We start from the raw sequence: 12,181 nt of genomic DNA on the forward strand, positions 1-12,181 counted from the left end.
GAATCAATAGATTCGATACGGAAACGGGATAATGATACATTACATAGAATGAATTAAAATGAAATTGAATGTATTAATGCTAATAGAAAGTAAGGTTTGATATTTTATCTTGATAAGATTAATTGGTGAAAATTTAGATTAAAATATATGCATGATTGGTAATAGTTTGATAACATGATGTGTATAAATTAGATTGTAATTGATGCCATTGTGTGAAATTGAAACACTTGATATGATATAGTTAGAACGTGAACTTGCAATGGCATATATTTATCTTGTTACCATGCCAGTTATATGGCTTGAATCATGAAAGTATCACTGAGTGTTATCACTTAGTGTATGGTTTGTTTATTCCGTGCGTAGGTATTAAGGAATCTTAAAGTCTTGAGGAGTGATTTAGCATCCAAACCGCAGTTCTCGACTCGACAAAGTTTGTGTAGTCCCTTTTTCATTTTGATATATGGCATGTACCTAGGATTTTTGAAGTTGGTTTTGTATTGAAATGGAAATTGAAATTTTGAATTGGCATTGTGGTTTAAATCAAGTTACAATTTGTTTAATATACATATATGCACATGGCATAAGTAGGTTGAAATGGTTAAATAGTCATATGTTTTGGATTTGAAATGATGATTTGTCTAATATAAATAAATATATGCATATATGGTGGTAATGATCAAAGTTAAGCATATAAAAGTGGTTAAAAGTGTTGAAATAGTTGAATTGTGATATAGGTTTGATTGATTAAGTGATATGAATTAGTACCAATTGGACCTTTTGAAAATAGGTTGTCACGTAGCAATGTTGGACTTTTAGCGTTGCAATGAAGTGAAGTTAGTGAGTTACGTAGTGACTTGAACCCCTGAAGTCACGACGTAAACTCGATAGTTTGAAAATTTTACAATTTCGTCCTTATTCGACCTTAAGTCATATTAAGAGCTTTTGTAAGCTCATACAAGGCTCATATATGGTTGTTTAACATGTTGAAATGAGGATTTAATATTAATAATATGTCTTAATTGTTAAAATAAATTGTATTTGATCGTAGTTGCTTCTTCAACAAATGTGACATCCAGTAGCTTAGACTCAACAATTGAATCAGGTATGAGGTGTTACATTAACAGTTTTCTTGACTAAATTACTCGATTGTCCATTTATAAATTTTCCTTTAAATACGTAAATTTTTTTATTCTTAATTTCACTGAATTGGTTTACAAAATTTGATTCTGAACTCGCACTTTATAACATCGACTAAAATAGAATCACTACAGAAAAAGTGGTGGGGTATTATGTGGGCAGGGACGTGTCTTGTTCCTGACATCCCTGCAAGGTGTGCAAGCCTCGAGGAGGCCCAAATTGACACCATGGCAAGAACAAGACACATCTTTAGTCACTTAATATCTGGATTTTTATATAATTTCAAGGCCGATTCACCTTTAGCAATTCTTATTTGAGCCTTGGAAAAAAAAAACTGTTGAAAACATATCATCACTGTAAATAAAAATCAACCTATATCATTTTGGTATATATAAATAATATTATTTGAATGAAAATCCTTACTAACTTAAAGCTCAAAGTCCTTATTTTATTTTTTATTAGTTTTTCTACGCATGTTCCTTGTTTTATATATTTTATATAATATATCACTACCGCCTAATCCTACCGAGAATTACTAAAAAAAATCCAAATCAGGATATATTTTATGTTTCATTTTCAAATTTTTTTGGAGTAAATAATTCAACTCAAAATGATGACATCTCTCTACCAGTGCCACCCACCTAACTTCTGCAAAAAAAAAATCTCTTCCTTTTCCAGTGGAAACAAGGGATTCATGTATGGGGAGACATAACATGGAAGCTCCTCTTTTAGATGAGAAGAACAACAACAGAAACATTATTCGGAACACTGCTCTCTGCTTCTTCTTTCTTCTTTTAACCCTTTCAAGTCAGTTCCTTTATTTTTTTTCCTATTTTCTTGCATCTTGCTTTTAATGTTCCCATCAAGACTGGTTTTCTCTGTATTGTTTTTTTCTTTTTGTTTTCTGTGTTTCCAGGATCGATTTCCTTGCTTTTGTCCATTTATTTTATCAAAGTCAACGGTTTTCTGTTACTTTCTGTTACATGAGAATTTAGAAAAACCAAAAGAATACTTCCATATTCATTTGCTCGACTAATGTTTATAGAATAATACCCAAAGTTTCTATATTTTGTGACTCTCAGTGAATAGTTGAATGACTTTGGGATAAGATACATTTTCATTTGCTAAATTTACAGCAACGGTTTTGTAATAATAACTTCTATTACAGCCTTATGAACCTGAAGGATTCTTTCTGATCTGATACGATATGGTTATTGTCAGTTGCACATACGCCAAAAGTTACCATTTAGCAAAGGTTCCTGCTGCAAATCCTGGGTTCATATTTTTCAACAAATCCTGATTTGCATTCAAGAATTCCTTTTTAAGTGAATATACTAAGATTATTCTTGTTTCATATAGTTTATAATCATGGGTTTCTGCTTTATTTGATGCTGGGATATGGTGTGTGTTTCTGTTGTAGGCCTGATATTCAGAGACGACTTTAGCTACTTGTTGGTTAAAGGAGGAAACAAGTACAATGAAAGGGTTGAAGTTGGTGGCCCCGACAGCGTCGAGTCAGATCAGGGCGTTGTTGCCGCTGATGATGCTCGTTGTTCTAAAATCGGTGTCCTTATGCTCAAGAAAGGAGGGCACGCGATGGATGCAGCGGTGGCAACGGCATTGTGCGTTGGAGTCGTCAACCCAATGGCTAGTGGAATTGGAGGTGGAGCTTTCATGGTGGTTAGGTCTTCATCGACTTCACAAGTCCAAGCCTTTGATGCCAGAGAAACAGCTCCCTTAGCCGCTTCACAGGTTTCCAATTCTCTCTTTCAGTTTATATTATTTCTAAGACAAGTTTATCGATCACAGGTTCAATTTTTGTCTTGCTTATGCCTGTTGGTAATTGTTAACGCGCAGAACATGTACGAGAATGATATGAGAACCAAGTACTATGGTCCATTGTCAATGGGAGTTCCTGGTGAAATTGCTGGCCTTCATGAAGCTTGGTTGAGATATGGTCGATTAGATTGGAAGACACTATTTGAGCCTGCAATAAAACTAGCTAAAGAGGGATTTCTGATTGCTCCTTATCTTGGATTAAGTATTGCTGAGCACGAGCTGCTGGTCATGAATGATCCCGGCTTAAAGCAGGTGTTTGCACCAGAGGGGAAGCTGTTACAAGCAGGTGACAAGTGCTATAATGTAGAGCTAGCCCACACCCTTGAGGAAGTGGCTGAACAAGGACCAGGGGTTTTATATAATGGAACTATAGGAGAGAAATTGGTAAAAGATGTGACACAGGTTGGTGGGATTTTGACAATGGAGGATTTAAGGAATTACAAGGTAGAGGTTACAGATGCAATGGCTGCAAATGTGATGAATTACACTATATATGGGATGCCACCTCCTTCAAGTGGAACACTTGGGCTGTCTCTGGTGGGTAAAATGTATATATTAACTTCATTTTTCATGCTTTAGACCCTAGTAGCATTCAAACTTCAAGTCTTTCTAAACATCATGACATGAAACAGGTTTTGAACATCTTCGACAGCTATGGAAGTGCCGATGCAGCAAAGGGCGTTCTTGGAGTGCATCGCCTGATTGAAGCATTGAAACACATGTTTGCTGAAAGAATGAACTTGGGTGACCCTGATTTTGTTGACATTACCAAATATGTATCTGAAATGCTTTCTGTTACTTTTGCAAAGCAAATTCAGGAAAAGATAATTGACAACGCCACTTTCCCTGCAAACTATTATATGTACAGGTATGCATTATAAACAAGGTAATACGAACAAACCTTTAGAGTCTTTACAATGAAGTTTCTGAGCTTTGTAATCCTTTCCATTGCCAGATGGAGTCAACTCAGAGACCATGGAACTAGCCATTTCTGCGTCGTAGATGCAGAACGTAATGCCGTATCGATGACCACCACTGTAAATTACCCTTTTGGAGCTGGAGTATTATCGCCTTCCACTGGGATCATTGTTAACAATGAGATGGGTGATTTCTCAGCACCAACAGAGATATCTCCAGACATGCTCCCTCCTGCTCCTGCAAATTTTATTAGACCAAACAAGAGACCTCTATCTTCCATGACACCACTTATTATTACCAAGGTTTACAAAATTAAATGCAGCACTTACGTTTTAGTTGTTTCAGTAACCTTCTGATGTCTTGATCTGTTTCACTAACCTTAGTACCCGACTGGCAGGATAATCAGCTGGCAGGAGTGATTGGTGGCAGTGGTGGAATGAACATAATACCAGCAGTAACCCAGGTTTTCCTAAATCATTTTGTATTGGGGATGGAACCTTTAGCTGCAGTTCAACATCCAAGGATCTACCACAAGGTATGATTCCATTGGACTGGATAGATAGTAATAATAGGTCATGTAATTGGTATTCTTTGTATTTGAAAGAGCATCCAATGAAGTTCATCTTGGTTTGCTGCAGCTAATACCAAACCTAGTTTATTACGAAAACTGGACAGTGATTGATGGGGATCACATCGAGCTTGCAGATGAGACAAAGATTTTCCTGAGAGAGAAGGGGCATGAGCTGCGGGCCAAGTCAGGTGGGGCTATCGTCCAGTTTGTTGTTCAAGCCCTCCAGAAAGACATAGAAAGGGGCCGAAAATTTGGAAAAGATTCATATATATTTCATGGAACATTAACTGCTGTTAGTGACCCTAGAAAAGATGGAAAGCCAGCAGCCGTCTGAATAAGTTGAGAAGCATTCAAGCAATAAGCCGTTAAAGAAAATTAAAATGCAAAGCTTTGTATTCCCTTTTCTTTTGTTTAAGGTGCAATGTATAGAAATGAAGGATGAGGTGTTAGATGGAGCAGGCTAAGTAGTTGCGGACACTTTCGGTGAGACGAGTCTGTTCTAGCTTCGTCACCGTCAATATGAAATTTCTTGTATGCAAGAACCAAGCTCCATTATTTTCCTAAATTGTCAGTATGAAATTTCTTGTAGACAAGAACCAAGCTCCATTATTTTCCTAAATTGTATATAGATTTTGTTATGTGCCAATGGCAAGATATGGGACTTGGATCCCACATAAGAAAATAAAGGATTTCCTAGTGGAGTTTATATTTGGATCCCACATAAGAAAATAAATGATTTCCTAGTGGAATTTTTATGGACTCTCTAACTTCAATAGTTAGTTTTTGGGGTGTAGTTCTCCAAATATCGTATCAATTGGCATTAGAGTCATTCATCATGTATCTTAGTTGTAATCGTGTGGCACGGGTGGTAATGTCGACGTTGCAGTATTTGTCCTAACTCGTGTCGATGACAAGGCTACTGAGCATGATGGATTGCCATGTGCCAATTGCAAGGTATAGACTTGGATCTTGTATAAGAAAATAAGAAATTTTCTAGTGGGGTTTACATGGACTTAGGCCAACCTCAATGTTTAGCTTTTGGAGTGTGGATCTCCAAAGGTCCATATCATTTTTTTTTTAAGATAAGTAAGAATTTTTATTCATCCAAAATAGAAAACAATTTTTTTTTGGTACATAGGAGTGGTCCAAGACCACTTTAATGCATAACAGGTGTAACGACCCGATAATTAGGGGGTACGGAAAGTATTGTTTTGGGACTCCGCTTTTGTAAATTGGGTTCGTGAATATTTTCTTACGAACCTATAATAGAGGCAAATTAAATTTTGAATAAGTAATTTTCAGGAATTAGGAGTTATTAAGGTATAAGAACTAAATCGCGTAAGTACTAAAAGTTAAATTATAAATTGAAATTAATTAAAATGACTAAAGTAGTAAATACACTACTAATTAAATGTTGATTGACGGTGGTGGGTTGGGCGTCTTAGAAATTTATTAACTAAACTATTAATTATATGTTATTAAATACAATATATAAGAATAATAATTTAGTGGAAAGAAAGAGAAAACTTTCATTTTCTTTTTCATGCAAACTTTTGAAGCTTAAAGGGAGAAGAGCTCACGAACGGCCATAGAAATTTTGAGGTTTCAAGCTTAAGTTGGTTAGTAAATTTAATCTCTTTTCTTATAATTTTTATATTTTTGGAATCCCAGTACTTAAAGCTAGCCATATTATAATTTTTAGTATGGTTTAAGACTGAAGATGCTACCATTTTTGATTAGTTAGAGTTTTAGGGATTAAATTGATAGATTTTTAAGTTAGAAGTGAAAAAGGACCAAATTGTGAAATTTTCAAAATTAAGGGGTGAAATTGAAAATTTGGAGCTAAATTTAGCTTAGAGTGGAATTAGTATAAATTTTTGAGGTTAGATCTGGATATTAAATTAGTGTTGGTTTAGGGACTAAATTGAGGATTAAGCAAATGTAGTATAAAATTTGAAATTTAATGAGAATTGAGTTGTGTATTATTAATCTATTTTATTCCATAGCGAACGTTGTTCTGGAATCCTCGAGTAAGAAGGGGAAAAACAAGGTTGACATTGAGTAGCTCGGAATATATGGTTTGTGTTTCTATAATCTAAACTAAATTATGAATTAGTGCATATTGAATTGTTTGTGTATGGTAAGTATTTGGGTTGAGAACTCTTATACATTTTGGGTTGCATTGAATAAAATAATAATTAAAATGATCCAATTATAAAAATCGAGAAATGGTGTATTTTTATGACTGTTGATTTGAATATATGTATTGAGAAAATGTAGTTGCTATCAATTTGAATATATGCTTATACGTAATACTGTACATATATGAATTGAGAAATTGGTTGTATTGAAAAGTAAAATGAAACCCTATTAACTGTTCCAGGCTAATTCGAATATCGATGGCATGCCATAGGATAGGAAGAGTATAGGGATTGCTTCAACTTTGAGTGGATGAGGCACTGGGTGCCAAATTTGCTTCGGTTTAACCGATGAGACAATGGGCATCAACTTATTATAGTGCTGAGCGCGATTATTTGCTACAGAATTATCCAATAAGGCACTTGGTGCCAAATTGGTGTGTTGGTTGGATCCGTGTATCCGTCCAAGTTCGAGTCTTATTAATAGGGAAAATAAATGATAAAAATTGATGTGTTTGATACTAAAAAGACAAAGGATGAGAAATGGAAATGAGATGTGAAATGGAATATTAAATTGGTAGATTTTGTTGAGAATATTGATGAATTATGAGCATTGAATTCATGAATTGGAAATGAAGATGAATTATGCCATTATATGAATTGATTTATCAAATGCCTTATGAAATGTTGTTGTCATGTATTAGAACTTGCAAGATTAGTTGGATGTGAACAAGGAACGAGTAAAATTAGTATTATTGCCATGATATATTATATAATATTACTTATTTGTATTTTTACATATTAAGTATTTATATCTCATTTTAATGTTCAAATTATAGAAATACCACCGAGTTATACTTAGCGTACGTGATAAACCATAATATATACATATTTTTATCCCATGCTTGGCATATTTTTGATGATTTATTACAAGATTTAGTGAATTTGATGCTCCTAATCCTTTAAATTCATGTTTTATACTTAGGTGAGCATAAGAAGGTGAAAAGAGCAAGAAACGGGCCAAAAACGGACAAATTGGGCCTAATTCAGTATTTCACACGGTCTAGGCACTTCCACACGGGTAACCCACACGCCCGTGTGTCATGGCTGTTTCAACATTAAACCAAGTTAGAATTGCACACGGCCTAAGCACCTTCACACGGGCGTGGCACACGACCGTGTCCCTGTCGAGCCAAAGTCTAATTCTATTCGGAAAAAGGCTAATTTTGGGCTATTTTGGGTATTCCAAAGTCTATATAAACACCCTAGAAGAGGATCAAAGGGGAGACGCAGAGTAAAAAGGAGAAAATACTCAAGGACAACCATCGAAATCAGCTCGGAAGCAAGATCTACTTCAAGACTGAAGATCTCCATTCAATTTCCTTAGAAGTTATTTAGGTTCTTTATGTTTTGTTGTTTTCCTAATCTTGAGATGTTTTCCATTATTATGAACTAAACTCCCTAAATACCTAAAGGAGATGGAACCTATGACGGATCTTATTATTATTTGAATTTAATGATAAATACTTGTTCTTATTCTTAATTGTGAGTTCTAATTCTTGCTTTAATATTCCAGGATATTAATTCAGGTTTTGATGTGCTTATTCAGTGAGAAAAAGTCCCTGTTTAAGAGTAAATCCTCCATAATTAAGCGGAGTTGCATGCAATCCTAGAGATAGGACGACATAAATTTATCGGATTAGAGTCAAATCTAATAAAGGAATCCATAAGTCGAGTTAATGCGACAATAGGGGTTTTAATTAGAAAGAGATTTCAATTAATCAACCTAGAGTCTGTTGTTCTTAGTCTCGAGACAGATATTAACATAAATCAAGGATTTCTACAGATTAAGTCATGTGAATAAATCGTCTAATTCAGAAGTGATAAGTGAAGTCTAGGTGGATTCTTCCTTGGGTATTGTCTTCTCCATCGGTTTTCTAAACAGTATTTTTCAACTCTTACTTCTGTCACGTTCTTAGTTAATTAGATAATTAGTTTTAGTTAAAAACATTCCTTTAATTTTTAGGCTAGATAACAAAAAGATAGTAATTACTAGTACTTTTAGTCCTTGTGGATATGATATTTCCGATCTCACTATAACTATACTACTGTTTGATAGGTGAGCTTGCCTTAGTTGAATTTTTAGTTAGTTTAGTGACCATCAAGTTTTTGGCGCTGTTGCCGGGGACTAAGTTATTAGGAACGCTTGATTTTTATTATTTTAGTCATTTTTACCTTTATTGCAATTTACTTTTTTTTTTTTAAGTTTAATTTTTCTTTTCTAAATTTTTCTTTTTAATTGCTTCTAACAGGTGTCTCTAGTTTATAACTAGAGGAACCCGTCAGGACCTTTGCTTTTTGATAGTGAGATCGAGAGCACAGCCTGTAGAAACCGAAGAGAAATAAGGCGAAGTTTACAATACATAGAAGAACAACGAGAGGACGATATCCATACAACAACTGAAGATATGGCTGATAATTAAAATAATCCGCTACCTCCTGTGGTTGCTGCAAATCCAGTAAATCAGGATCCTGCTCCTCGTACTATGTATGATTATACTAAACCTACTTTAATAGGAATTGAATCGAGTATAGTTAGACCTGTTGTTGCTGCAAATAATTTTGAACTAAAACCTAACACTATTCAAATGATACAACAGTTTGTTCAGTTTGATGGTTTTCAGGACAATAATCCAAACACTCATTTAGCAAATTTTCTGGAATTCTGCGACACCTTTAAGATCAATGGCGTTTCTGACGATGTCATTTGCCTTCGGTTATTTCCCTTTTCATTAAAGAATAAGGCTAAACAATGGTTGAACTCGTTACCACGGGGATCAATCACTACTTAGGAGCAAATGACCAAAAAAATTTTACTCAAATATTTTTCGCCGACTAAAACAGCTAAATTGAGGAATGATATCTCTTCTTTTGTGCAGATGGATTTACAAACACTATATGATGCATGGGAGAGATACAAGGATTTATTGAGAAGGTTCACTCACCATGGATTACCTTTATGGCTATAGGTTCAAACTTTCCACAATGGTTTGATTCCCTCAACGAGACAGATTGTCGATGCAGCGGCCGATGGAACCTTAAATAATAAAACACCTGAAGAGGCTTATGAGTTTATTGAAGAGATGTCACTGAATAATTATTAGTGGCAAGTCATGAGGGTAAAACCTAATAAAGCAGCCGATGTTTTCAACCTTGACGCGGTCACCATGTTATCAAACCAGGTAGAGCTCTTAAATAAAAATATTGATGGCTTATGTGTCTCTACGCAGGTACATCCGGTGATGCAGTACAGTACAAATGGAGGAGGAATGAATAATATAGAACGCCTAGCCTACGACCCTAGCACTACAAACGAACAAGTCAACTATATGGGTAACAATTCTAGACCTTAGATAACCTCTATAGTAACACTTACAATGCAGGTTGGAGGAACTATCCCAACTTCTCTTGGGGTGTCAAGGCAATCAAAGACCACAACTCCCTCCAGGTTTTCAACCACCTTACCAGCAGGAAAAGAAGCCGAACCTCGAGGAGATGTTAAAAAAATTCATCTCGGTGTTAGAAACACATTTTCGAAACACAGAAACAACACTTAAAAATCAGCAAGCGTTGATTCAAGGTCTTGAAACTCAAATAAGACAGTTTGCTAAGTTGATTTCTAAACAACCACAAGGTAGCATGCCCAGTAACACAGAAACTAACCCAAGGGAGCAACTTCATGCCATTACTATGCACAATGATGAATAGTTAGTTGAAGATGAACCAAAACCGAGGCAAGACAATAAGGTAGATAAAGGTAAGGTTGATGTAAGCAAAGATAAACAGAAACTGGTAAGTAAAGAATATAAACCTCGTGTGCCATACCCTAAGGCGACAAGGAAAGACCACACGGACGAACAATTTGGTAAATTCCTTAAACTGCTTAAAAAGTTACATATTAACTTACAGTTTATTGAAGCTCTTTCGCAGATGCCCAACTCGGTTAAATTTTTAAAAGAGCTTTTATCAAACAAACAGAAGTTAGATGAGTCATCACATGTGAAGTTAAATGCAGTCTGCTCAGCTATTCTACAAAAGAAGCTACCCAACAAACTGAAAGATCTAAGGAGTTTTACAATTCCTTGTTTAATTGGTAGTTTGAATGTTAACAATGCTTTAGTTGATTTAGGGGCAAGTATTAATGTTATGCCTTATAAAATATTTAAACAACTAGGACTAGGGAAACCCAAACAAACTAGGATGAGCATTCAATTGGCTGATAAAACCATTAGAATTTCTAGGGGTATAATTGAAGATGTGCTTGTTAAAATTGACAAATTTATATTCCCAATCGATTTTGTTGTCTTAGACATGGATGAGGATAATGACGTACCTTTAATTCTAGGTAGACCCTTTTTAGAAACTACTAGAACTATTATTGATGTTGGTACAGGAGAATTAACGCTTCGTGTAGGTGATGACACGATTAAACTTCAAGCTCATGACTCTGTTAGACTATCTAGTGATCGAGATGATATTACGAGTTCTTTCCATGAGAACAACATGTTGGCTCAGATTGTTGTGCAAGAAATCCCTAGGGATAAAGTGATGGAGCCACGAACAACTCTTGAGGGACGAAGACTACAAATCAAGGAACTAGATGAATGACGAACAACAGTTAAGAAGAAACCGGGGATACACGATGAATCAAGGCAGTGCTATGACAAACCTAAAGATGAATCGAATCAACTAAAGGTTAGAGACAAAGTACTGTTAAATGAAACAGACCCTCGTGTTGCCACTTCTGAACCCAATGGAGTAACTTTTTTTTCGGTACTCAACGTTTTTCCATACGGTGCAGTCGAGGTAACTCATCCCAAATTCGGTATTTTTAAAATAAATAGTACTCATTTAAAACTTCCTTTTGATAAGATGGATAACAAGGATGAGGAGTTTCAACTCCTCGAACCACCATTACTGTGTAAATATGAGGTAAGTCGAGCTTAGACTATAAATAAGCACTTCTCGGGAGGCAACCTGAGCACTAACACCACTAACCCACTTATTTTATCTATTTTTTGTGTTTTTTTACAGTACAGTGACCCACACGGCCTGGACACACAGGGTGTCCTTGGCCGTGTGGAAATAGGGCTGAAATTTCCCAAAAATTGACATGCACACAGCCTACGATAAATCTACACGGGCGTGTGGAATGGTCGTGTGGACCACACGGCCTGGACACACGATCGTGTCCTAGGCCATGTGAAACCTGGAGCTTACTTTTTGAATTTTAAACAAGTCAGAGAGTTACATGGGTAAGGCACACGGCCGTATGTTCGGATACACGGGCGTGTAGGAGACCACATGGGCGTGGGAGAAGCGAACAACGAAGCACACGGCCATGTAGACCACACGGCCTGGACACACGGGCGTATCCTAGGCCGTGTGACGAATGGTCATTAAATTTTCACGATGCACACGGGCAATACTCGAGCCACACGGGTGTGTGACATGGTCGTGTGACACAACTGTATCCTATTTAACCCTCCAAAACCCTAAAATTTTATTTTTTATCTTC

General features: G+C 35.9%; 1 protein-coding gene and 1 non-coding gene across 2 annotated transcripts; one reads left to right on the forward strand and one right to left on the reverse strand.

The window, feature by feature from the left end:
- The first annotated feature begins 1,525 nt into the window (after window positions 1-1,525).
- LOC108484181 (glutathione hydrolase 3) lies at window positions 1,526-5,061 on the forward strand. The gene is made up of 7 exons (XM_017787877.2): window positions 1,526-1,944; window positions 2,558-2,889; window positions 2,995-3,513; window positions 3,609-3,844; window positions 3,932-4,196; window positions 4,292-4,429; window positions 4,533-5,061. Exons 1-7 carry the CDS (start codon window positions 1,836-1,838, stop codon window positions 4,797-4,799), a joined length of 1,866 nt encoding a protein of 621 aa, XP_017643366.1. The 5' UTR covers window positions 1,526-1,835; the 3' UTR covers window positions 4,800-5,061.
- A 4,448-nt stretch (window positions 5,062-9,509) lies between these two features.
- On the reverse strand, window positions 9,510-9,616 carry LOC128294919 (small nucleolar RNA R71). Its single transcript, XR_008285226.1, has one exon. It is a non-coding gene; the product is annotated as a small nucleolar RNA R71 (small nucleolar RNA).
- Window positions 9,617-12,181: the final 2,565 nt, after the last annotated feature.

The sequence above is a fragment of the Gossypium arboreum genome, chromosome 6 (assembly GCF_025698485.1).
Source record: "Gossypium arboreum isolate Shixiya-1 chromosome 6, ASM2569848v2, whole genome shotgun sequence".
Classification (NCBI taxonomy): domain Eukaryota; kingdom Viridiplantae; phylum Streptophyta; class Magnoliopsida; order Malvales; family Malvaceae; genus Gossypium; species Gossypium arboreum.

What these genes read in the sequence shown, in the direction of transcription:
- LOC108484181 (XM_017787877.2), top strand. Translation starts at nt 1,836, where the DNA reads ATGGGGAGACATAACATGGAAGCTCCTCTTTTAGATGAGAAGAACAAC. An exon ending in GAACACTTGGGCTGTCTCTG is followed by an intron (nt 3,514 to 3,608) that starts GTGGGTAAAATG and finishes GACATGAAACAG; the next exon opens with GTTTTGAACATCTTCGACAG. An exon ending in ATCCAAGGATCTACCACAAG is followed by an intron (nt 4,430 to 4,532) that starts GTATGATTCCAT and finishes GGTTTGCTGCAG; the next exon opens with CTAATACCAAACCTAGTTTA.